The 23,587-nt window shown below is 58.9% G+C and overlaps 9 protein-coding genes across 9 annotated transcripts; 7 read left to right on the top strand and 2 right to left on the bottom strand.

The window, feature by feature from the left end:
* Window positions 1-77: 77 nt before the first annotated feature.
* Window positions 78-1,731, top strand: TRAVEDRAFT_67834 (Clavaminate synthase-like protein). Its single transcript, XM_008034383.1, has 6 exons — window positions 78-289; window positions 344-406; window positions 461-1,069; window positions 1,121-1,315; window positions 1,370-1,389; window positions 1,451-1,731. Exons 1-6 carry the CDS (start codon window positions 146-148, stop codon window positions 1,608-1,610), a joined length of 1,191 nt encoding a protein of 396 aa, XP_008032574.1. The 5' UTR covers window positions 78-145; the 3' UTR covers window positions 1,611-1,731.
* Window positions 1,732-2,138: 407 nt separating this feature from the next.
* Window positions 2,139-4,827, top strand: TRAVEDRAFT_54985 (glycoside hydrolase; the record flags this gene model as incomplete). The annotated part of the gene is made up of 16 exons (XM_008034144.1): window positions 2,139-2,219; window positions 2,284-2,382; window positions 2,438-2,563; window positions 2,620-2,638; window positions 2,689-2,894; window positions 2,947-3,228; window positions 3,283-3,341; window positions 3,392-3,466; window positions 3,516-3,534; window positions 3,583-3,609; window positions 3,665-3,777; window positions 3,832-4,128; window positions 4,193-4,424; window positions 4,481-4,541; window positions 4,597-4,616; window positions 4,679-4,827. 16 exons carry the CDS (start codon window positions 2,139-2,141, stop codon window positions 4,724-4,726), a joined length of 1,764 nt encoding a protein of 587 aa, XP_008032335.1. The 3' UTR covers window positions 4,727-4,827.
* Window positions 4,828-5,195: 368 nt separating this feature from the next.
* Window positions 5,196-5,994, bottom strand: TRAVEDRAFT_41282 (uncharacterized protein; the record flags this gene model as incomplete). The annotated part of the gene is made up of 2 exons (XM_008033879.1): window positions 5,196-5,365; window positions 5,430-5,994. The coding sequence occupies 2 exons, from the start codon at window positions 5,992-5,994 to the stop codon at window positions 5,196-5,198; spliced, it is 735 nt and encodes a 244-aa protein (XP_008032070.1).
* Window positions 5,995-7,643: 1,649 nt separating this feature from the next.
* TRAVEDRAFT_54983 (phosphopyruvate hydratase) lies at window positions 7,644-9,634 on the top strand (the record flags this gene model as incomplete). The annotated part of the gene is made up of 7 exons (XM_008034143.1): window positions 7,644-7,673; window positions 7,734-7,788; window positions 8,068-8,163; window positions 8,222-8,653; window positions 8,703-9,162; window positions 9,224-9,397; window positions 9,456-9,634. 7 exons carry the CDS (start codon window positions 7,644-7,646, stop codon window positions 9,535-9,537), a joined length of 1,329 nt encoding a protein of 442 aa, XP_008032334.1. The 3' UTR covers window positions 9,538-9,634.
* A 526-nt stretch (window positions 9,635-10,160) lies between these two features.
* TRAVEDRAFT_32754 (Nucleotidyltransferase) lies at window positions 10,161-11,410 on the top strand (the record flags this gene model as incomplete). The annotated part of the gene is made up of 5 exons (XM_008033744.1): window positions 10,161-10,195; window positions 10,263-10,433; window positions 10,498-10,670; window positions 10,727-11,155; window positions 11,220-11,410. 5 exons carry the CDS (start codon window positions 10,161-10,163, stop codon window positions 11,408-11,410), a joined length of 999 nt encoding a protein of 332 aa, XP_008031935.1.
* A 692-nt stretch (window positions 11,411-12,102) lies between these two features.
* TRAVEDRAFT_41279 (glycoside hydrolase) lies at window positions 12,103-14,413 on the bottom strand (the record flags this gene model as incomplete). The annotated part of the gene is made up of 3 exons (XM_008033878.1): window positions 12,103-13,592; window positions 13,650-14,276; window positions 14,350-14,413. The coding sequence occupies 3 exons, from the start codon at window positions 14,411-14,413 to the stop codon at window positions 12,103-12,105; spliced, it is 2,181 nt and encodes a 726-aa protein (XP_008032069.1).
* A 505-nt stretch (window positions 14,414-14,918) lies between these two features.
* Window positions 14,919-16,397, top strand: TRAVEDRAFT_138138 (extracellular GDSL-like lipase/acylhydrolase). The gene is made up of 2 exons (XM_008034382.1): window positions 14,919-15,436; window positions 15,492-16,397. Exons 1-2 carry the CDS (start codon window positions 14,955-14,957, stop codon window positions 16,213-16,215), a joined length of 1,206 nt encoding a protein of 401 aa, XP_008032573.1. The 5' UTR covers window positions 14,919-14,954; the 3' UTR covers window positions 16,216-16,397.
* Window positions 16,398-16,751: 354 nt separating this feature from the next.
* TRAVEDRAFT_61729 (NGP1NT-domain-containing protein) lies at window positions 16,752-19,191 on the top strand. Its single transcript, XM_008034251.1, has 7 exons — window positions 16,752-17,016; window positions 17,070-17,218; window positions 17,272-17,434; window positions 17,488-17,762; window positions 17,817-18,059; window positions 18,110-18,964; window positions 19,027-19,191. The coding sequence occupies exons 1-7, from the start codon at window positions 16,773-16,775 to the stop codon at window positions 19,147-19,149; spliced, it is 2,052 nt and encodes a 683-aa protein (XP_008032442.1). The 5' UTR covers window positions 16,752-16,772; the 3' UTR covers window positions 19,150-19,191.
* Window positions 19,192-20,265: 1,074 nt separating this feature from the next.
* Window positions 20,266-22,915, top strand: TRAVEDRAFT_108854 (uncharacterized protein; the record flags this gene model as incomplete). Its single annotated transcript, XM_008034381.1, has 4 exons — window positions 20,266-20,520; window positions 20,573-21,191; window positions 21,253-21,319; window positions 21,367-22,915. The coding sequence occupies 4 exons, from the start codon at window positions 20,266-20,268 to the stop codon at window positions 22,913-22,915; spliced, it is 2,490 nt and encodes an 829-aa protein (XP_008032572.1).
* Window positions 22,916-23,587: the final 672 nt, after the last annotated feature.

The following is a 23,587-nucleotide window of genomic DNA, read 5'->3' as shown; positions in this document are numbered from 1 at the left end:
AGACCCGACTGCAAAGATGATAAGCACGGCGTCCTGCGTGCTGTTAAGAGCCTGCCGTCCGCAAAGACATCCCTTTTACCCCCTTCTCGTCCGCTCAGTGCAGTCCCGCTACCAACTCAACTTTCATACCTCCGCAAGAAGAAACATGGCTATTGAGATCGCGCCGCTGCCTGTGCCTCCCACTGCTGATGCCGCGAAGCTGAAGGACTTCGGCCGGGAGGTCAAGGGCGTGAACCCGGGATCTCTCTCTCCGGAGGAGTTCAAGGAGGTCCATGATCTGCTGTACAAGGTTCATACAACGACAAAAGGTTTGCGATGTGCGTGCTGATGTCTACGATGATAGCATGGTGCCCTCCTTTTCCGAGACGTCGTCCTCTCGCCCGAGCAGCAGTTCGCTCTGACCAAGGTGAGTAATTCAGAAATCGTACCACCACCGGAGGCTTCAACTATGGCGGCACAGGCGTTCGATCCCACATCGGAAAGCTACGGGCATGGGAATAAGAAGACGGAAGGCGAGAAGAAGTCCATTCTCCACCCCGACCTCAAGACCATCCCTCGTGTCCCCCAGGTTCAGCTCATCGGCAATGGCATGGTTTATGACCATGAGGGCCTTGCGGAGGCTAAGCTGAAGCACCCCTCCCACACAACCTTTCACAAGACCCGCGTCTCGCCTGAGGATGAGGACAAGGGCTTCACCCGCTACTACCGCTGGCACATCGACGCTGCACTGTACGACCTCTCCCCACCGAAGGTGACCACTCTGTACGGTGTCACTGTGCCGAAGGGCGAGCGCCAGCACGTGCGGTATGACGATGGCACGGGTGAAGAACTCGATGTTCCGCTCGGCACCACCGCGTTCGTAGACGGCAGGAATATGTTTGGCATCCTCCCTCCGGAGCTGAAGAGCGTGGCCGTCCGGACGAAGGTCAAGTACGCGCCGCACCCGTACGTCTGGATGGCGCCCGCACACGCACTCTCGACCGGGCTCGGCATCATGTCCGAGGGGTTGGAGATGTCGTATGACGACCTGCCGCCGTGGGAGGAGTCCAAGATTAAAGTGCTTCCCATGGTAAGTCGGATGACGTTTCGTGGCCGGCACAGCGGCTGATAATCAAAGTAGCTTTGGAAGAACCCTGTTACGGGCGAGCTGCACCTGCAAGTGCATCCGTGTGGCGCCGCGGAACTCATCATCGATCCGCTCCCGGCGGGGGCGAAGCGCGAGGGCGCGCTGTACCCCGACGGCGTGCACCTGAAGGACTTGAAGGAGGTGCGGGACTTGCTGTACAAGATGCAGAGACCTGCTATTGCGCCTAGTGTAAGTGCCGTCATCGGACCTTACCTGATCACACGAGCTCATCACGCATCGCAGTTCGTCTACCCTCACGATTGGTGAGTACTTTCGGAACTTGCATAGACGCCGTTTGCTGACCAGATGGGGTACTGCGTCTAGGCACGAGCGCGACCTGGTGCTGTTCCACAACCGGGGCGTGCTGCACACCGTAGTCGGTGCGTTCAAGCCGGATCAGGTTCGGGCGTTCCACCAGTGCAACCTCGCCGCTTCGGATGACCCCAAGGGCCCGTCGGAGGAAGACGTGAAGCAGTGGGCGTGAGGGTCGGGCGAGATATAGCCGGCGGAACGTCAGCTGGATGCTTCATATGTGTTCTTGTACTGCTTGTTGTCGCACTCTTTGGATTCTCTGTCGCAATCGATGTTGTACGTGTCCACAGTCGCTCCGGAGGTCGCGTGAGCACACAGGCTATTTTCTGACCTCGCAACGGTTCCGCTGGGACTGCGGATGCGGCGCAGTCACTCAAAGCGATATCGGGGGCGCTGCGGAGGTTATTCCTGGTTACATCATGTCACGTGCGCGCCAGCTCGCTCTAAGAATAGGCGTTTCGACTGGCTGTGGCGGGGGACTTCGATAACTTATGCGGTGGTCGCTCGCGGTCCTTGGCCTGATTCCGTCCATACTTGTCCCCTCTGCTCCCCAGCCTGCGCTGGCACTCCTCGTCTGCGCTCGCCGCCAGCTCGCCCACTCTCCTTCTCGCTCCTCATCATCAACTTACTCCGCACGGCTGGCACGCGTCGCTGTATACGAATAGACACGCTTCGATACCCACGCAGGGCATAACACGCCATGGGAGGCTCAGCACTGCGCAAACGAAGCGCCCCCAATAGCTCCAAGAGGCAGGAGGAGACGACGAAGGGGACCGCCTCCGTGAGTGCACGGTTACCTTCCGGCGTGCAATGGGATCGCTGAGTGCCCGGTGGGGTCCATATAGGACCCACAAGCTGCCACACAGTCCCAGGCAGCAGCTTCGAACGGGACATCATACCTCGTGCTGATCGTGCTCTCCGCGTTTGCGTACCTTGTATACCGGGTACGTGGTAGAGTGACTGCTCAGACGGATTGGATGCTTATAGCGCGGCCACAAGAACCCCGCCATAGTGACGGTACCGTGGGCGGAATTCATTGGCACAGAAGTGCAAGAGACGGGGCCGAGACTCGCCAATTTTAGTGCAGATGTTCCGAAGCGCGACGCCGTAGTGGCGGCATTCAAGGTGTGTGCTTCCCCTTGCAGGGAGAACCACATCGAACTCAGTTTGGGTTCGCTCAGCATGCTTGGCTAGCATATGGTGCGTGTGCATTTAGTCGCTACTTCTGAATGTCCCTCTCATAGAAACAGAGCGGGACGCTATGGGCGACGATGAATACCATCCCATAAGCCGCAAGGGCACCAACCTCACAGAAGCCGGCGGCATTGGTTACACCGTCGTGGACTCAATAGACACCATGCTCATCATGGGCCTGCACGACGAGGCCACGCGTGCTCGCGACTGGATCGCGAACAAGATGACCTTCGAGCGCGACGCCGAGTTCAACACCTTCGAGGTTAGCAACAAATATGACGTCACAACCACCGTGATAGACTCACGTCCACCAGACAACTATCCGAGTTTTGGGAGGCCTTCTGTCGGCATATGCCCTCACGAGGGATGAGATGTACATCGAGAAGGCGAAGGACCTTGCGGACCGCATGATGCCCGCATTCGAAACACCATCAGGATTGCCACTGTCAATGGTGAATCTTGCTGCGCGAAAGGGCATCGCAACCGGCGACAACAAGGGCCTTGTCAGCACGGCGGAAGTCGCGACCCTGCAGCTCGAGTTCCGGTACCTGAGCCACTTAACGGGCAATGAGAGGTATTGGGATGTTGTCGAGAAGGTTCACCGTCTGCACTAGTTTAGTGACTGAGTCCCCGGCTGACACCGCCTGCAGGTAATGGAGACCATCAAAGGCTCCAGTTTGAACACTGGCCTGGCGTCAATATTTATGAAGTGAGTGTCGGAACTGCCTTCCAGATATAGATGACTGACATCGATCTTAGTCCGGAGGATGGCCGATTCGTAATGTCTGCCATTCGCCTCGGGTCGCGTGGGGACTCGTACTACGAATACCTCTTGTGAGAGATTATATCCTGTGGCCGCCTGTGAGATACTAATCAATTCCAGGAAGCAATATATCCAAACTGTAAGTGCTGTACCGCGACATTGGGACAACAATTCACCGCGCTCTTAGAATTATTCGGAACCGGTGTACCAACATGTGAGCATACCTGATGCCGTTCCAGCCACAGTACTGATGGGCGCATCTCTTGAAGATGTACGAGTTCGCGATGGACGGTGTCCAACAGCATCTCGTTAAGAAGAGCCAAATGGCACGGTTGACATACACCTCCGAGCTAATACCCGAACGCTCTCCTGACGGACAGATGTACGTACCCCGTTTTCTGTCACTCATCGCGTCTAATTCATGAGTTTCGCACAGATCATGGCGACTTCAACCCAAACAGGACCACTTGATCTGTTTCTTCGGCGGCTCGCTGATGCTTGGGGCTGTCACCACGGGCGCGGCGGTCCAACCCGTCTCAATACCACCACACACCAAGCACCTAAACGCCAAGGGACTCCGCGACTGGAAGACGGGCGTCGAGCTGATCGAGACTTGCATGCGTACACACGAGACTGCGACAGGACTCTCCCCCGAGATCGTCCACTTCCGCGTACCGAAGGACGGGTTGTCCGGGTCGAACGTGCCCGACGATTGGTACATCAAGGGAGCAAAGTCAGTCTTTCTTTCCAACAGCCATCTCCGTACACACATCTCTGATCACGGGCGCTGTGCACAGACCTGGGGCCCCAGCACCGTACGATGCGCGATACATTCTGCGGCCGGAGACGGTCGAGTCGCTGTTCATCGCATACCGCCTGACGGGCGACCAGCGCTACCGCGACTACGGCTGGCAGATATTCCAGGCGATTGAGCGGCACTGCAAGATCGAGACGGGTGGGTATGCGAGCATCTTCAATGTCGCCGCGGTGCCTGTAGAGCACGAGGACAAAATGGAGACTTTCTTCATGGTGAGTACGCTGTTCGGCTTGGATGTGGCAGGGAAGTACTGATGTTTGTGCGGCAGAGCGAAACGCTGAAGTACCTATACCTGTTGTTCGAGGACGACAGCGTCCTGCCGCTATCAAGTACGTGTCGCCCCTCTCATGCCCTGTGCCACGAACTGACTGGCATGCCTCATAGAATATGTCTTCAACACGGAGGTATGCGTTCATTTCGCCCTATATGCGCAATCGTCGCATTCTGACCGAGTCCCGTTTTACAGGCGCATCCATTCCCCATCATCTACCCGACCCGCCACGCGGCCTTCTGAGCGACCGCCCGCGCCCATGTATTGTAGCTGCTAGCTTCGTACACCTATTCCTGTGTACACGTACCCGCACTATTACCGCTATATATTGCTATCTTCGCTGCACCCCTTGCCTCCATTCTTGTGAGTCGTTGGGCATAGGCATATATTGGTTACCCTAAGGTAAGCTGGTATCAGTACAATTTATGTCGTACATGGAGCATTCATAGGTACATTACACCCGAAACGGCGACGGGTGGCGAGCGGTATCGTGAGGTCGTTACTGCGGGTTTATCTGCCTGCGCTCCTACTCGTATAAAGCATAAAACTACGGTCCGACGTCGGATCGTCCATTCCCCAGCATCAGCACCTATGCGTATTCGTACAGCTCGGGCCTTCTCAAGTTTAAGTTATCTCTGTCCGTCAGCCGGAGGCCGGCGGTTGTACAGTGTAATCGTCCGGGGGTATCGGTTGTGGTATCGCCGCTCAGTGTTCACGCCGTGCTCGCGACGACAGTCGCGTACGACGGCGGCGCCGCGCGCTTCTCGTCGAGCTCGTCCGCGGAGATGTGCTCCCACGGCTCGTCGAGCTCCGCGTCCTCCGCGAGCGCGTCGTCCAGCGCGATCACGAGCGGGATCGCGGGCACCAGCTCGAACTCGCCCGCTGCGCCCGAGCGCCCTGTCAGCAGATGCACAAACGCAGAGAAAAGAAAGAGGGTGCTGCTCACCCTTGCTGCGCCGCGCCTTGGCGGGCTTGACGAGCTGCGCGAGGTGCACCTCGAGCGAGCCGCGCGCGCGCGTCTCGCGCTCGACGACGTCCGCGATGATCTCCTCCACGAGCGGCGAGCCGGGGGTGCCGTGCGCGAGCGACGTGTCCTCCTTCGTGCTCGCGCTCGTGAGCGTGAGCGCCAGGCCTGTGCGCCGTGCGGAGGGGGAAGTGGAGGGGCAGTGGCGGCACGGGCGCCCGTCGGAGGTGGGGGTGGCGGCGGCGGCAGCAGCGCGCTGTCGCTCGCGCTCGCGTTCGCGCTCGGTGCGCTCCTTCGTCTTCTTGGACCGTTGGCGGTCGCGCTCGTATGCGCGTACGGCCTTGAGGATCGTCCCGTCGTTCTCGACGTGTAGGAGTGGTGAAAGGGGGCGCGGTGACGTCGGAGCTTCCGGTGCGGGCTGAGTGTCGGCGGTAGGGGAGGTGGTGTCGACGGTCGGTCCAGGCGGTACGATAGCGCGTGTGGATGTACGCGTGCTGGCGGCGCGCGAAAGGCGGCGGAGGGAAGCGGGAGAGGTGAACGCAGGCATTATGGCTTGTTGTAGGGTAGGGTGGGTTAAGAGGTGTATATGTAGTGTTTAATGTTACAGTGAAGGGGTATGAGGTCTCTAGCAAGGGCGGGTGGCTCGGTGCTGGCAGTGGTGGTGGTACGTGGTCAAGGGTGGGAGCGGGAGCAAGTGGTGGTATGGAGGGAAGATAAGACAGCGGGCTGAGACTGTCGGAGCTGGCTCGGGACAAGGCTGGAGGGGCGCGAAAGGATCACCGCCCCCGTAACGGTGGAGCGCCGACTAAGTACGGTATCGTGCAGGTCTCCGGACGCAGCTGGACGCAGCGCCGTCCCAGTCCGCGCGCGCGATAGCCCCCGCGTCTGTGAGTCCGCGACTGCAGCTGTCCGGAGTGGGACCGCAGCGGTACCTGGCCGGACGGCGGAACGCACGCTGGGTACATGTCGCGACCGTGCGCGGCATATGCAGCGCCCGTGCGAGATAGGTGTGCGTCGGAGATGGTGCCATCCTGGCCTGCTTTCGGTGCGCGACAGCGTCGGCGCCATCCATATGTAGACGCGTTGGTGACGGTGCATGCTTGCTGATTGCGCCGCTCTGGCGTAGTGCCGCACCTACTAAGAGCGTGCCTCACGTCATTGGCTGGCTGCTTACTCCGTGAGGATGACGACAGTACTAGCCCATTCCGACCTGTGGGAGCGCTCCGTATGCAGCGTACCTCGCGCCTCCGCTGGAAGCGCGTGGGATGCAAGGAGCGGGAAGTCATGAAACTGACAGGACCTCGGCCGAAACGTTCACCGTCGAAGGCACGTTTGAGGTCGGAGGTACAGCGTTGCACCGACGAACATGTAATCCAGTCAGCTCGATAGGATCGTGGGGGTAAAGACCTTATCACCTTGCGATGTTTTGAGTACCTACAATGGTTGCGGGCTTCCGCAACGGCCGACTGGGTGAGTAACGCGGGTAGGTCTATGTCCCGTCGACCGTAGATCTCACGCTGTGGGCATAACACAGAAATTCGGATGGAAGCAAGAATAAATGGGGCGCAAAGAGCAGAGCACAACCCCATTGATTGGACGGCCCAAGTATGTATGGTATGACTGGTGAGGTAGAGGAGAAGAGAAGGTAAGCTGGCGGGTCGACTTACCTCTGCTCCAAACGTCCGATCGAGGTACAACGGAGTCGGACATGACGCAAAAAGGGAGCCTTCGTGGATAGCCCAGGCCGATGCTGTAGGCCAGGTCGTACTTACATGCCGGCCGAAGCAGCGGTGAGGACGAATAGCATCGAGGAACGTCCTAGATCCGCAGAAGATTACATGTGCTCCCGTTTGCCATGCCCCAAGCGCTTGAAGTAAGTTCTGCGCCACGACACCCAGTCATGTCCAGGCCTTGACTCGACGCTCGAGAATTGCCCAATCAGCAGAAGCCACTCCAGGACGACCGGCCGAGTGCAAAAGGGTACAGCCCAGGGTGAGTGGAGAACATCGTCCGAGACACGGTTGGTTGGGCGAGAGGCGCGTCGTATCGCGCACGATCCGTGACTCTGGCGCTCCCACCGGCCGTTCGAGGATGGCCTATAGATAAGCGCCCATACACCGTGGGAATCTCGCGCGATAGAAGAACGCGCTCTGCGCAGAGGAAACGCACCACCGCTCTTGCCCTCCTACCATCGATATGTCCATTACCAAGATCCACGCCCGCCAGGTCCGTTTTTTCCTCTTGATGTACGCGTAGGACAGGGCGCGCTGACTCTTGCATACATAGATCTTCGACTCCCGTGGCAACCCCACCGTCGAGGTCGACCTCTACACTGCCAAAGGTACGCGGTCATTATTCGGAACGCGGCGCGGGATTGGCGGCAACTCGCACGCGGTCGATTGGCTCCATATATGCGCATGATGCGCCCTTGGACATCCATACATAAGATCGCGCGAGGGGCAACATACGGACGCGATCTTCAGGTGGATTACCCCAACGAAAGGGAGGGCTTTTCGCTGCGCATATAGGATTGCTTCCGCGGAGCTATCGCCCGCCTCCCCTCATCCCGCACCGTGTTCGCCGTCTCTCCCCCCAGTGTGCGGAATTAACGCGCTTTTAGGCCGCTTCCGCGCCTCTGTGCCCTCTGGTGCCTCCACCGGTATCCACGAAGCTGTTGAGCTTCGCGATGGTGACAAAAACGCCTACGTCGGCAAGGGTGAGCCTTCTTCGCTGCTTTCAGGTCCCGCCCACTTCTCTAACGTACATATGCGTAGGCGTCCTGAAGGCCGTCGCCAACGTAAACGACATCATTGCCCCCGAGCTGCTCAAGGCTGGCCTCTCGGTCACCTCGCAGAAGGAGATCGATGACTTCCTGATCAAGCTCGACGGAACCCCCAACAAGGGCAAGCTTGGCGCGAACGCGATTCTTGGCGTATCTATCGCCGTCGCGGAGGCCGCCGCTGCGGAGAAGGGCGTCCCCCTCTACCAGCACCTCGCGGACCTCGCCGGCGTCAAGCCCCCCTTCATCCTCCCCACCCCCGCGTTCAACGTTATCAACGGTGGTTCGCATGCGGGCAACAAGCTCGCGTTCCAGGAGTTCATGCTCCTGCCCACTGGCGCCACCAGCTTCACTGAGGCGATGAAGATCGGCACTGAGACCTACCACACTCTCAAGAAGGTCATCAGCGCGAAGTACGGCATCGACGGTGAGCTCATTTTGATAATGGACCCAATATATGCTGACATGGGGAAAAGCCGTCAACGTCGGTGACGAGGGTGGATTTGCTCCCAACGTCTCTGGCGCTGAGGAGTCGCTCGAGCTCCTCACTGAGGCCATCAAGAAGGCCGGCTACGAGGGCAAGATCAAGATCGCGCTCGACGTTGCCTCGTCCGAGTTCTACAAGGACGGCAAGTACGACCTAGACTTCAAGAACCCCAACTCGGACCCCACGAAGTGGATCACCGGTGTCCAGCTCGCGGACCTCTACCTGAGCTACGTCAAGCAGTACCCGATCGTGTCGATCGAGGACCCCTTCGACCAGGACGACTGGGAGGCGTGGACCCACTTCACGGAGCACAGTGGCATCCAGATCGTCGGTGACGACCTGACTGTCACCAACCCCCTCCGCATCAAGACCGCCATTGAGAAGAAGGCCTGCAACGGTCTCCTCCTCAAGGTCAACCAGATCGGTACCATTTCGGAGTCGATCCAGGCGTAAGTGCTCTGTGCACTCCCTTGGGCATATACAGTCACTGACTATATGCTGCACCACTAGTGCTCAGCTCGCGCAGTCCGACGGCTGGGGAGTCATGGTCTCCCACCGTAGCGGTGAGACTGAGAACACTGTCATCGCCGACCTCGTTGTCGCGCTCGGCACTGGCCAGATCAAGACTGGTGCGCCCGCGCGTAGCGAGCGTGTCGCCAAGTACAACGCTCTCCTCCGTATCGAGTACGCTGCATTACTTTATCCTATCGTTGCCCAATGCTGACCATATCCGTGTTCTTAGGGAGGAGCTTGGCAACGGTATCTTCGCTGGCGAGAAGGGTCTGTCCGCAGGGACGACCGCGCCGGCTCTGCTCAAGAAGTAAAAATTCTACGGAATACGGAAGGAGAGATGTACGCTTGAGAAGTCGCTGTGCTCATAGATTGTAACACATCACATCAATCGCATTTGTTATCGAAGCATCATCCAATGTGTGTAGACTGGGAGTAGCTCTGCGCGCGAGCGGGTAGACACGCGACGCGTCGGTCGCGTGACCGTGTTGCTTGTTACGGCGCACGGCTTAGGCGCCTGCTGTAAGCTGTACTCGGTGCAAACTCGGTCATCACTCGCTCTGTAACTCGCGCAACTCTAGTTGCCCTTGCCTCCCCCTCTCACACTCCCGCTGCATATATCTGGAAAACACCAAATTACCTGAGCTTTTCCTGGAAACTGTCACCTCCAGCATGGCTGCAATGTGAGGAGACAGCGTGTTCAACTCTAGATCGAAACGGGTAGACTTACCGTACGCAGGAACGTAGACGCGACTGCTATCGCTGGACCCAGCAGCCTACCCCCGAAACCAATAACAGCACCAGTGCACGACAAGCCGGTGGATGAAAAGAGGAAGAGACGACCTAAACGCAAGCGGGCACCAGGCTCGTCGACCGGCCCTACTGAGGATGGCGAGGAGTCCTCCAACGAGGCCCCCGCCGAAGTGTACAGCACACCATGGTTGGACGCATTGGGCACGACGGAGTACGAGAGTAAAGAACAGAGGTACGAGGTGTCTCGCTTTGCACTTGGCGTGCGGGACGTAACGTGTGCGGGCAGGTTGCATGACGAGATAGTTGCGTTCTTCAAGTACGCGGCGCCCACGCCGGATGAGCGCCATGCGCGCGCGATGGTCATTGCGGAAGTCTCGCAGGTTGTGAAGAGGAGGCTGCCAAAGGCCTCGGTGGATACCTTTGGGAGCGTCGCGCAGGACCTGTATCTACCGGACGGGTGAGTGTGTCTGCTCGTCTTCCGCGCATTGCTGACACCTCAAATGTGGCGGCGCCTCGTCTAGTGATACAGACTTGGTCATCACAACGCCCCACCCATATGATGACGAAACGAAGAAGCGGGTACTCTTCCAGCTCGCGGCACTCATACGCAACACAGGCGTGACTGCCAACCGCGTTCAAGTCGTTCCCCGAGCCCGTGTACCCATCATGTCCTTCCAAACCACCCCCAATCTCGGTGAGCCTAAAGAGCATGTCAAAACACTCACATCTACTGACTTGGTACCCATTCAGGCTCTTTGAAAATTGATCTCAGTATGAACGCTGCAGACGGCCTGCGTGGTGTCTCGGTACTCCGGGGATACTTCGAGCGCATGCCCGCCCTCCGCTACCTCGTATTGGTGCTGAAGAGCCTCTTGTCGCGCCGCGGCCTCAACTCTGCGTCCAGCAGCGGGCTGAGCAGCTATGGCCTCATCTGCCTCGCCATCAGTTTCCTGCAGCTCAACCCCGGAGGGCGGCCCGCCGCATACATCGAACAACCAATGGAGAGCGAGAGCCTCGGCGTGCTGCTCCTCGACTTCCTAGAGTACTACGCGGACAAGTTCCCGTACGACACCTCGTACGTCTCCGTCACACAAGGGAAGATCCTCTCGAAGGAGGACAAGGGCTGGGCGAGCGAGACGAACCCGGAGGCCCTGTGCATCGAGTGTCTGTTGAACCCAGGCACGTCGCCGCTCGCTGTATGCGCGACGCCCCCGCACATCTTAACCGTCTGGTGGGTGTGTAGATAACGACGTCGGCCGGCCGACGAGCAAGATCCGGACTATCCGCGCGCTGTTCCGGGAGTCGCATGCACTCATCAGCGCATACCCGTTCGCGCCATCTCCTGCCGCCCACAACGTCCTCGGCACCATCCTTGGTGTATCTGAGTCTGTGAGCATTATTTCACCAGGATCTGACCTTCGCTTGAGAACGTAGCTGACCACGGCATCATTTGCGTCTACGCCAACAGACACTTGCACACCGTGCCCTCATAAAAGACGTCGTGTCCTCTGGACGGCTAATGCAAGCGCTGCAAGACGTCAAGACCTCGGGACCACCACCAGGTCCGCCCGGACGTCGCCCCCCGCCGTCGAGTGCCCAGCAGCCATACCCGCCCCGACAATATGCGCGGCCGAACGGCGGTCCAATGCACGGCAGGGAACCGCAACGGCGGCCACAGGGTCAAGGCGGGCTGCCTCCACCGCCGGTACAGTTGCCCGCGCGTCCAGTACCGCATGGTTTGCCCGCGCGCCCGCCGCCAGAGAGAGGCCCCCAGGGCCCGAGCATTGGATCTATGCGGGATGGGGGTGCCAGGGCACCGGGCGGGCGACTGCTGGATCGTCTGAGTAACCCCCAACCGTTGAGAAGGCAGAGGTCGTGATTTGCTATATGATCCTCAGTGTTTGTGCGGTGAGTTCGTGTCTTTCTTGCCTTGTCGAACCATACTGTATGCGGATAGGAATATTTTGTAATGTCACGCAGCTTGTAGCATGCTTCGAGGCGGTTGTCTGGGGTATACCTCGTAGTCATATATCCGTCGTACACTGTTATACACACCCATGAACAGCATCACCTGCAGTCTTACCAGCCTCTGCGAACCAAAACTACATAAAGGTGAGCGCATCCCTTCATCCACCTAGCGTTAGCTTCACATCCCTGATGGTCCCCTTGAACCCCTCTCCACCTATAAGCTGCGACGGCGCAGCGAAGGACATATTTCCGAGCGCCATATACTCCCCCCAGATATCCATGAGTGTATGCCAGTAGCGCGGATGTGCCTCATCGCCGTCGATGACCGCGTAGGTGTACTCGCGCGTTCCATGGATCGCGACGGACGTGAACCGGTCCGAAGGGAGAACGTATCCGAGCGCATACAGTTGTCCCGTCGCCTCGAACGTGAGGTTCGCGACGTGCAACTTCGAGTCTGCGCCCGCGAACAGGACGCCTGCGTTAGGATCTCGCACATCAGGCTGCACGCGGAACGCGAGCGTGTACGGCGGGCCGACGGACGGGACCCCTGTGTCAAACGATGGAGGCGGCGCCGCATGTGCGAACACGACGTCCCCGTGCGCGGGCCGGACGACGCGGTTGAGGTTCTGCCCTGGGGCCGCGGCGTTCAGCGGCGGATACGCCGCGTCGAACTGCGCGCGCGAGAGCTCGGTGGACTGCACCCCGCTGCCCGCCCACGCCTTCTCGCCGAACACGGCGGCGGAGCGCGCGAGCTGGTAGTACGCCTCGAGCGCGGTCGTTGCGTTATTGCCCCAGTCGTTCCAGAGCGCGAAGAGCGCGCCGCGCAGCCCCCGCGCGTCCGCGCGCGTGTTGTTCGTCGCGTCCGTGCGCGAGAAGACGTTCGGGGCCCAGCCGGCGCCGCCGGGCGCGCCGCCGAAGAGGAGGTCCTCGTCGAGCGTCTGCGGGAACTGGCCGCCGTCGGACGTCTTGCCGTCGAGGTAGAGGAAGGCCTGCTCGGAGTTGATTATGCGGTAGCCCGAGGCGAGGAGCTGCACGGGGATGGTGTCCCCCGGGAAGTCCCAGTGCTGGATGGTGACGTTTGTGGAGACGGAGAGCGTGTCGCTGGGTTCGCGCGTGCCCCAGATGCGGATGGCTTTGCGTGCGGTGGAGGCGATATGGTCGGCCATGGTGTTCACGAAGGAGATGTAGTCGTTCGCGAGGGCGGCGTCGTACTCGTCTGCACCGATAGAGACCTCGGGGGATGAGAACCAGGGTAGGAACTCGTCCCAGACGGACTTGATCGTGGGGATAGTGTCGGGGTGGGAGAGGTTGAGGTGGTCAGGCGCGCCTGCCTCCATGAGTTCCGGCTTCCACTGATTAAACACGAGAGAATGGCCAGGAGTGTCAATCTCGGGGATGATGGTAACGCCGTGCTGTGCGCAGACACTCTGCATCTGTAAGAACTCTTGCTTTGTCCAACTCTCATTCTTCCTCGGGACGAGCCCCTCGAGCGGAGAGCCGGCAGGTGGCTGGAAGCGGAACGCAGCGTACAGGTTCTTCCAGCCTTCGTTGCCATTGCCGTACAAAAAGTCGGGGTTCCAGAGATTGTCTGATGCGTGCAGGTGTATCTCGTTGAGTTTGAAGAAGGATGCGTATATGCACAAGTCGCCTGTGAGAGAACGTGAATCAGGGTTGTATAATTCGAAGATCCACATGTGAGACCTACTCAAGAACGTAGTTTCGTACCAGTGTCTTCCCGCGTCCATCATGAAGCCGCGAACTTCCCAGCCTGGTGAGTCAGAAATGCTGCCCGCAGGAAGTGAAACGGATGATACACCCTTGGACAGCTGCATCGCAACTTGCTGTAACAAAGTCCTAGTACCCCACCAGACACCGAGGGGGCCGGAGCTCTTGACGGCCACTGAATTGTGAGTTATCACGATGTCGTATCCCTCGTCCGTAGGATCTCCATTGTACAGCTTGTATTGCAGGGACGTGTCCAAAGTCAGGTAAATCGTGGGGATGCCCAGGGTGGTGCCCGGGATACTGGGAGACACTGAGACCGGTGCAAGGCGAAGGTGTGGTACGATATCTTTGATATCATCGCGGAACGTGTTGGCGAAGTCGAGGAGGGACGGGGTGCCGTGGTTGGCGTGCTTGCTGTCGACGACAATTTGCACGACTGATGACAGCTCGAAGGCACCATGTGAGGGTGTGAAGGATACGACCGAGGGTATTTGTGGCTCAAGACCACTGCCAAGGGTCGTCGAGCACGCAGCAGAGATGAGGAAGAGTACTGTTTTGAGCAACATTATCCCAGAGTACTCGGACACAGTAACCAAGAATAGATAGCCTGCGTTGTGGCTAGGTATATGGTCAGCGACTCTGAAGAAGATCGGACGGTCTATGCTACTGACGTGACGCACTCTCTCGCTGCTCCTCTGTCGTTGGGGGAAGGGATATAGGAATGACTTCCTCTGCATCTTGCATCTTGTAATCATAGTACCCCCTTATCGCAATCGTAAAGACCACGCGAAGTCGGACCCAGGTCAGACCGACTGTCTCAGCAGTAGAAGTTCCATCGCTTGCAATGATGTCGACGAGGCGAAGAACACATGATGCATGGTGACGGTAAGGACGATCGAGGAAGGCGCGCCTTAACGCCTCCGTCGACACCGAGCGGGCCGGGCGAACCTCGGACTGAACACCGAATTCGGCGGGACCCCGCGCGGTGGAAGTTGCGCTACGCTCGCCGCCAGCGCGACGTTCTATAGTTGAGGCGGTCAGCTGCTGCTGGCGTGATGCCCCCTGTCGTGAATAATATATAAACGAAGAGCGGGCGGGACGTGGCGAACCAGGCTGAGCCCATCTGCCCCACCTTCGACGTCCCCTGAGCACCGCGCGCACCATGCTGGTCACTCGTCTATCTGTCGTTCTTTTGAGCGCCGTCTCGTACGCGTTTGGTCATGTCATGAGCGAGAGGCGCGCCGCGGCCCACTCACCAGGTCACTGGATCGCCGCGTGGACGTCAATGCCCCAGCTGACGGAGTCCGCGAACCTGCCGAATCCGCCATTCAACGAGACCGGCCTGGTATTCAGCAACAGCACCATCCGCCAGACCATTCACGTCACAGCCACCTCTCCCCACATCCGCCTGCGCATATCGAACGCGTTCGGCATCACCGACCTACCCATCACCGCGGTCACCATCGCGAAACCATTTGGCGGGGTACCGGGCATTCCTGCGATCGACACGAGCACACTGAAGACCCTAACGTTCAGCGGCTCACCGTCATTCACAATTCCGAATGGCGCGCTTGTAGTGTCCGATCCGGTCGACTTCGAGGTCAAGGCGGGGACGGAGCTGAGCATAACCATGTTCCTCGAGGACGGCCAGGTCACCAACGACATCACCAGCCACCCTGGCAGCAGAACAACGAGTTGGTTCACGTTCGGAAACCAGGTTTCTGCAGCAAACCTGACCGGCCCGGCGTTGCAAAACGTCGCACACTGGTGGGTGACTTGGGCTTCATCCCTGACGCGTCCTAGGGCTGACGGTATTCTGCAGGTTCTTCATCAGCACGCTCGATGCATGGGTCCCGAGGACGCAGCGCACCGTCGCGTTCGTCGGCGACAGCATCACCGACGGCCGCGGCAGCGACACCGACAAGAACAACCGCTGGCCAGACCTCCTGTTTGCACGCGTGCACTCCTCCAACGACGTCGCGCTGAACACTCTCGCGTTCGCGAACCAGGCCGCGGGCGGAAACCGCATCCTCGCCGACGGCCTCGGCCCGAACGCGCTCGGCCGCTTCGATCGCGACGTGCTCTCGCAGCCTGGCGTGAAGTACGTCGTCGTCTTCGAGGGCGTGAACGACATCGGCGTCGCGGCCCCCACGCAAGCCGCGCAACAGGCGATAGGGGACGCGGTCATCGGCGCGCTCCGCCAGTTCATCGTGCGCGCACACGCGGCGGGCTTGCCCATCTTCGGTGCGACGATCACGCCGTTCAGCGCACCCGGGTTCGACGCATCTGTGCAGGCGTACTCGAGCCCCGTGCGCGAGGCGACGCGCCAGCGGGTGAACAGCTGGATCCGGACGGGCGGGGAGTTCGACGGGTTGATCGACTTCGATGCGGTCGTGCGCAACGCGTCAGCGCCGAGCCAGCTCAGGGGAGACTTCAACTCGGGCGACTTCCTCCATCCCAACGTCGCGGGATACACGGCGATGGCGAACGCGTTCCCCATCGAGCTCTTCAAGCAGTTCGAGGACGGCGTTGGTGGTTGGGCTTGAACAAAAAGGGTTCTGCACATAGCGCAGGGGTGGTATAACTAGCACTTTGTAGCACAACGCCCTCTCACGGGAATGCACCGCATATATGCGGGTTATAATGCCTTGTCATCGCCTCTGAGTGAGCGTGTTTGTGTGTATGCACATCGCTATTCCAGCTATGACAAGATCATATCAATGAAAGGACAGGAACTGACTGAAGTGATTACTTACCGGCTTACAGTCTACGTAGCTGGACGGCTTGTCATTGCTCTTCGCGCTAGCTTTCATCCGCTTGAAGCACGGTATGCCGTGACTTGAATAGACCGAATGTCTGAGCCTGTTCTGTGCGCATCAAAGTTCGTACCAGAGCACAGGAGTGAGAATGGTAGGAAGCTCGAGTACGGACACGACGAAGGAGCAACGAGCTCGAGAGGCTCAGGTACCCGTCCCCGATCGAGATCGCAGTATGTCCGAGCACGTGGCCTCCGCCTGCAAAAAAGTGACAAGCGCCCATCGCTCGCACGGAAACGCCCTGCTCGGCCTCGGCGGATATTCTTCCCCCTCCTCCTCCATTTATCATGGCTCCTGCAAAGAAAAGCCCTTCCTCCTCCAAGGGGAGGTCCTCGACGTCGGACATTTACATTAAGAAGACGAAGGGAGAGAACTTCTACCGCGATGCGAAGACGGTTAACCGGCTTAAGATGCTCAGCGGCGGCAAGGCCATCCGCGACAAGACCGGGAAGATCATCCAGGCTGCTGCGTTCCAAAAGGGCGAGGACGAGACGAAGCCTGGGATGGTGCAGCCGGACAGGCGGTGGTTTGGTATGTTATGATTTTCGCAGCTTGACGGAGGAGAGTTATAACATATCGTGTAGGAAACACTAGGGTCATTTCCCAGACTGCCTTGGACCACTTCCGCACAAGCCTTGCGACCAAGCAAAATGATCCCTACTCTGTTCTTCTCCGGAGAAACAAGCTGCCGATGGCGCTTCTGGACGATGCTGCCAACCCCAACACCCGCAAGGTATGTCAATCCCGAAGTGCGCTCATAAATCACCCCTTACACCCTATCGGTAGCGGACCCACATTGTCGAGACGGAGCCTTTTAAGGATACCTTCGGCCCCAAAGCGCAGCGTAAGAAGCCAAGACTCGATGTGGGTACCTTCGAGGAGCTCGGGAAGTCCAGTGCTGCCGCTGCTGAGGAGGTCGAGGATGCCGCCCAGCTCGAAAGGGACGCAGGTACATTTGCATGTTTGTGTCCGGTGTCTCCCTGCTGACTTTACGTGGTGCAGAACCTATTGCCTCGACCTCGCACTCAAATGCTGTCGGTTTCGAGACGCATGCCGATATCATTGAGCCTATCTATATGAAGGGTACCTCTCGCCGGATATACGGCGAGTTGTACAAGGTCATTGATTCCTCGGACGTGGTCATTCATGTCATCGACGCTCGGGACCCCCTGGGCACGATGTGCGAGTCTGTACTGGACTACATTCGCAAGGAGAAGGCGCACAAGCAGGTTGTGCTTGTTATCAACAAGTGCGATCTGGTACCGAACTGGGTAACTGTATGCGTATTCCCTCCCCTACATCAAGCTGTGATACTGACAACGGACCGCTAGGCACGGTATATCCAACATCTCACACCAAGATACCCCACGCTGGCTTTCCACGCGTCTCCGAACCACTCCTTTGGCAAGGGCTCGCTCATCCAGCTGCTCCGTCAGTTCTCCCAGTTGCACTCCGACAAGAAGCAGATCTCTGTCGGCTTCGTCGGTTACCCCAACGTGGGCAAGAGCAGCGTTATCAACACGCTCAAGAGCAGCAAATGCTGCACCGTCGCCCCGGTACCCGGAGAGACGAAGGTCAGTGCCCATTGGAAACTCTTGCGCTTCGGCTCTCACACGGGATTCAGGTCTGGCAATACATCACCCTGACGAAGCGCATCTACCTCATCGACTGCCCTGGCATTGTCCCAACGTCTGCGAAGGACTCACAAACGTCGACTGTGCTGAAGGGCGTCGTCCGCGTTGAGGCGCTCCCAACTCCTTCCGAGCACATTCCCGCGCTCATGGAGCGCGTCAAGCCCATCTACCTCGCGCGCACGTACGGTGTCGCGCTCCCCGACGCGGAGGACACTTCGCGTGCTTGGCCGTACGAGACGTTCCTCGACAAGCTCGCGCGCATGAAGGGCCGGCTGCTCAAGGGTGGCGAGCCCGACATCGAGGCGGTTGCCAAGATCCTGCTGAGCGACTGGGTGCGCGGCCGCATCCCCTTCTTCGTGCCGCCCCCGGAGCGCACGGACGAGCTGAACCGCGCGGAGGCGAAGAAGGCGAAGATCGAGGCCGCGAAGGGTAAGGGCAAGGCGAAGGGCAAGGGCAAGGCTACTGCGCAAGGGGAGGAGCAGCTGCACCCGATCGGCGTCAAGCAAAACCTGGGGTCGATCATGCAGAAGAACTCGTTTGTTGGCGAAGACGTGCGGCCGCTCGATGAAGAAGAGGCTGGCGTCGAGGGTGCGGACGATGATGCTGCGGTTGCTGCGACTGAGGGCGACAAGGAGGTCGCGGGCGAAGAGGAGGAGACACTGGGCTGGAACGACGTGTTCAAGGGCGATGCAGCATCCAAGGACGAGACGGGCGACGAGGATGAAGGCGAGGAGAGGGCAACAACCGTCTTTAGCAACGTCAGCGACGACGAGGATGCTGTTTCCGCTGCTTCGGACGATGAGTCGGAGAAGCCTCAAAAGGGGCCTCGTATGAAGACGAACAAGGCATGTCTACAATTTCAGTTTATACGCGACGGCCTCACTAACATGTTTGTGGCACACTACAGAAAAAGGCGTCAAACTTCTACTCCACCGCGAACGTCAAGAACAAGAACCGCGAGAAGGCTGCTGTCATGCGTTCGCTACGGGGCGGCAAGGATCAGCGCAGCAAGGGCAAGAAGAAGGCGTAATCGTCTTTTCTCTGTACACAGTTGTTGTAATGTGATCATCGGTGTTGGACAGCATGAAACAAAGGACGTGAATCGGCGCGAGGTCGTCGTGAGAGTCGTGAGACGTTCAGGAGTGTAATTACTGTCATTGCTAGGCGCAGTTTCCAAGGTACAATATCGACAGTAACAAGCCCGTACGCTTTGTCTGCGACAAGGAGTGACTCAATGCAGCCCGTGTGCCGTTGTCATTAAACTACCTGCATACTTTGCGGGCTTCCTTTGCAGAAGCTTGAGTATGAGTATTTTTAATCGTTTAGAAAGCTTGTGAGCTAACGGTCGATACAATCCGTCAAGTACGTCGATCACCGCCGCGAACGTTATGTTGTGATCACGAGCGAAGTTGGGAGCAGATTGACTCGACGTGCTTCGTGCTACTGAACTTTAACATTTCAGAATCGGACAGGCTTCTTGGAGTGGTTATTGTGAAATGTGAAGACATCTCGCTTGATTTGTACCAACGTTGACATGTTTTCAGCTTACGGCGAAGGGCCCCGGCCCCGAGCAAGCCACAGCTGGAGTACTTAAGGCGTGGGTCTCGTGGATAGGAATGAATTCCTTCTTTCCCCTCCATTTGAGCGACAACTCGCTTCTGTCCGGACCTTTGTTTCATTGCATTAATACTCGGTATTATCCCATTACACTACACCTGTACAGCTCAGCAGCTGATTCCAAAAGTCAAGCGCATTATCACTAGGGCCCCGAAAGCACGGACTCGGATGCATAGGCTTTATTGCTGAACGTCCCCGAGTCGCTCATTGTCTCGCCGTGAGTCATCACACTTCACTCATCCCCGGAGCAATTCATCGTTTTAACCCTTGACCCAACCTTTGCCCAATGCTAATGGACGTTCTTAGAGAGTTGCCAAACGCGGACGGTTGGGTGTTTGGCGAGAGCCACGTGGGTGTCTTCCTTAATTGAGTGCGCTGAGATGCGCCGAGGAACTCGGACCGTGTTCCCTGACAGTGAGTGCGCTCACTGTTTCTCTTCTCCATCCCTCCACAACGCTCCGCGCTCATGGCTACCACCACCACCACCCTCGCCTCTGAGTTCACTGTCTGCGACGACTCTGTAGCCGATATGCTTCCTACTCCGCCTTCTACACACACTTCGCGCTCCAGCTCCCCTAGCCTAGTAGAAGCACCCACACCCGAGGACGTCGACGCTCCAACCCAGTCCAAGAAGAAGAAAAAGAAGAAGGTCAAGAAGACGACTAAGGCCAAGGATGCCACGCCGGGAGGCAAGGGTGCTGCCGGACCTGGAGGAGACCGCGACCGCCCACCTGTACTCTGCATCAGCCGCAATAAACACTGGCGGTATATTAGTTCGTATCATGTAAGTGGTCGACTATGCGTATCTATCTTACCAAACTTCATGGAGTATGCAGGGACCATGGCTCCAACTTCCGCTCGAGCTACTCGAATCTCTGCTTCTACTCAACCTTGACCCAGCCACACTCCATGCAGCAGACATGAGATTGCCTCCGCTCCCCTCCAACACCGCTCTGCCATCCCCCAAGCAGCGCGACCGCGGGTTTGCCAGCCTTGGCAACTACTCACCCCCCGACTCCCCGCGAAACACTTTCAATGCCCTGCCGCCGCCACCTGCTTTCCCTACACCGCGCCCTGGCAAGGCAACCCCTCCCCCCATCGATCCCGGAGTGTTCCGCTCCGTCGCTCACATACGCCGTCTGATAGACGAAGCATCCGAGCTGTCCGTGCGCGCTAGTTCAGGACTTTCCGCCGCGGCACTAGGGTCTATGCGCAGCGGGCCTGGAATGAACGGTAGCGCGTGGGCTACCGCACAGTCCCTTGGGCTGAACCCTCTCGGTGACAGTGGTAACGGTCGAAATGTCGCAATGTCTGCCATGCGCGTGCACCGCTTACGCGCACTGGCGGTCCAGAAATTAGCAGCCGCTTACAAGACAGATGAGATTGCGTCCAGTGTGATGGTGATGCAAGGCGGGAGCGTGTTCGATGACATAGCGGAACGCGTTCTGAAAGTCGGTACGTCGCGGCCTCGGACGTGCGTTTGTCGAATGACGACCAACTGACATGCGCGGTCCAGATCCACACGACGTTGACGCGCGATACGTGCACTTCTTCCACGAGAAGATTCCCTCTAGGTTTGTGCGGTTTAAGTGCGCTGTTTGTCGATTATTTGACACCTGCATATGGACAGGCAACTTGCGGAGTCGACTTCGACGGCGCTGCTCGACGAGCTCATTGCGCTTAACCCACACCGACTCGAGTTTTACCGTACCCGCGGCATAGTACACTGCTTCAGGGACGAGTACGCCCTCGCCGCGAAGGATTTTACCCACGCGCTCAAGGAGGCACGCGCTATGCGGAAAGCGCGGACCGTCCATCTCAACGGTAACTTCGGGGACAAGCAGCGGGGCAAGGGTGCGAAGAAAAAGAAAGGCAAAGCCGGCGGTAGCAAAACCAACGGACAGGCGCCACCAGACGGGACCAGTGTCGGCGCAGAAGGGTCCGACGCCGTCGCATTCGACGGACCGGACGGGGAGACCATCATGCTACATCCATCCGTGCTGCCCGACGCGCCCGAGCCTATCGAGCCCCAGTGTCTATTCCTGCGGGCAGCTGCGTATCTGCAGCACGCTGTCTTTCTCATCGAGGATGCCATTTTCAAGCTCGAGGGTATCCAGAAAATTCCATCTATCGACGGCGCGGAGATGCGCCTGTGCTACGTCGAGAACGGTAGGTACGGTGGCGTCGAGATCGGGAACCCCGACGGACCCCTCGGAAAGGGCGACGGCGCGAAACTACAGGCGTACCGTGCGGCGCTCACCGTGCCCGTTCTCCGCGAGCACGTCCTCACGCTCGTACGGAAGAGCATGCGCGACCATCGCCAGTTCCTTGCGCACTTCGACACTCTCGAGGGTGGCCCAGGCTTCGCCGACGCGGACATAGCGCAGCGCACTGAGTACGCGTTCCTACTCTCCGAGTCACTCCGCCCGGGCAGCCAGTCACCGCCGCCTCCAGTGCCGGATACCCCACCTGTGTTCACGACGTATCACCCGCTGCTCGTCGAATCGCACTTCTCAATCCTGCTGGGCCACCTGATACTAGGAGACTTCCCCGCGCTCCTCCCCGCGTTCTCGCGCGCCGCCGCGCTCGTCGACGGGCTTGAGGGCTACCCTGTGTTCCTCCCACCGCGCTCGATGGCTCAGGCAGAGTTCATCGAGGTGCTCGAGCGCCTCGCAGGCGGGTGGCGCAACGGTACTCAGCCGCACTCGCTCAGCCGCGCGAACTCGAAACAGCTGGCGATTGAGGCACCCCCACCAGCGCGGCCAGCCACGCGCTCACCGAAGGCGAAGGAGGTGCACAGAATCCCAACGCCACCGACGCCGGACCGAGATGTGTACGGAGCGTCTGGCTCAGGCGTGAACGGCTCGAGCTCGAGCACCTCGTGTCCAGCGCAGGCACCGCCGTCGCCCTCTGCATCCGCTGCGTCGCTGGACGGTCGCACGCGGGAGGAGCTTGCGGCTTCGCTGGACGCTGCCCGTATCCTTCTCTCCCCCGTGGCCAAACGACAGCGGGAGAAGGCGGAGCGAGCGGCCGCGGAGAAGACGGGCGCGAAGAGCGGTGGGGCTGGCGCGGCGAAGAAGCCTCTGAACATCAACATCCCGCTGCATGGGCCGCGGGTGGAAATCGTGCTGGCATGGATGGCAGCGGTGTTCCTATGCGAGCTGGACGGTTCTGTGTGAGTCTGATCGAGTGTGTACGTATATCTGGGGACCAGATCGTGCTGGCGTAGACGGCAGCGGGGTTTCTTGTGCGAGCTGGATGGTGCTGTGTGCTGCCCGTCTGGTATGTGGGACATCCTGTGACCAGTTCGCTGCTGCGAGGACGCTGAACTTTGGAAGGGGTTTGTACTGATGCAGGTGTATTTGGTACGTGGGCTTCTGTGATGTACTGGATAGGCAATGCCTCGATAGGAACCATCCTCGCGATGGTTCGTTTCTGGGAACGGCGCGCCCAGCGTCGATACGCGCGTTCTGCCAATGGCGAGTCGCATGTTCGCACCGTACTGCGCAAGGTGGACACAAGCTTAGGCTTTCATGTGCTGCATCCCATCTTCGACGAGCGCTGATCGTGGCGCTCACCCAAGAATGGCAAAGCAGCGTCGAATACCTCCTGTTCGCTGCGCCGGCGGTACGAGCGATCGGTCCGGGTGCCCACACTCCAGTACCCCGGGTAGGATAGACACCGGCCAAGACGTCATAAACACCGCGACACCCTCGTATTTGTCCCAGGCGACAGGAACAAGCTGATATCGCCCGACGTCGGGCTTGCCGCACATGGTCGCTTCATTCGCCATTCGCTAGCGCACCGGCCGACGTCGCACGGCGGGTCGGGCGCCCAGGGCGGGCGGGCAG

This window comes from Trametes versicolor (assembly GCF_000271585.1).
Source record: "Trametes versicolor FP-101664 SS1 unplaced genomic scaffold TRAVEscaffold_1, whole genome shotgun sequence".
NCBI lineage: Eukaryota > Fungi > Basidiomycota > Agaricomycetes > Polyporales > Polyporaceae > Trametes > Trametes versicolor.
The sequence above is the reverse complement of the archived record's forward strand: the minus strand, read 5'-3'. Positions and strand labels throughout refer to the sequence as shown.

Excerpts from the sequence above, each read along its gene's own strand:
- TRAVEDRAFT_138138 (XM_008034382.1), top strand. The coding sequence starts at position 14,955 with ATGCCCCAGCTGACGGAGTCCGCGAACCTGCCGAATCCGCCATTCAAC. Across the intron at positions 15,437-15,491 it reads TTGCAAAACGTCGCACACTG|GTTCTTCATCAGCACGCTCG; the intron begins GTGGGTGACTTG and ends GGTATTCTGCAG.
- TRAVEDRAFT_67834 (XM_008034383.1), top strand. The coding sequence starts at position 146 with ATGGCTATTGAGATCGCGCCGCTGCCTGTGCCTCCCACTGCTGATGCC. Across the intron at positions 407-460 it reads AGCAGTTCGCTCTGACCAAG|GCGTTCGATCCCACATCGGA; the intron begins GTGAGTAATTCA and ends ATGGCGGCACAG. Across the intron at positions 1,316-1,369 it reads GACCTGCTATTGCGCCTAGT|TTCGTCTACCCTCACGATTG; the intron begins GTAAGTGCCGTC and ends CACGCATCGCAG.
- TRAVEDRAFT_61729 (XM_008034251.1), top strand. The coding sequence starts at position 16,773 with ATGGCTCCTGCAAAGAAAAGCCCTTCCTCCTCCAAGGGGAGGTCCTCG. Across the intron at positions 17,219-17,271 it reads CCAACCCCAACACCCGCAAG|CGGACCCACATTGTCGAGAC; the intron begins GTATGTCAATCC and ends CCCTATCGGTAG. Across the intron at positions 17,763-17,816 it reads TGGTACCGAACTGGGTAACT|GCACGGTATATCCAACATCT; the intron begins GTATGCGTATTC and ends ACGGACCGCTAG.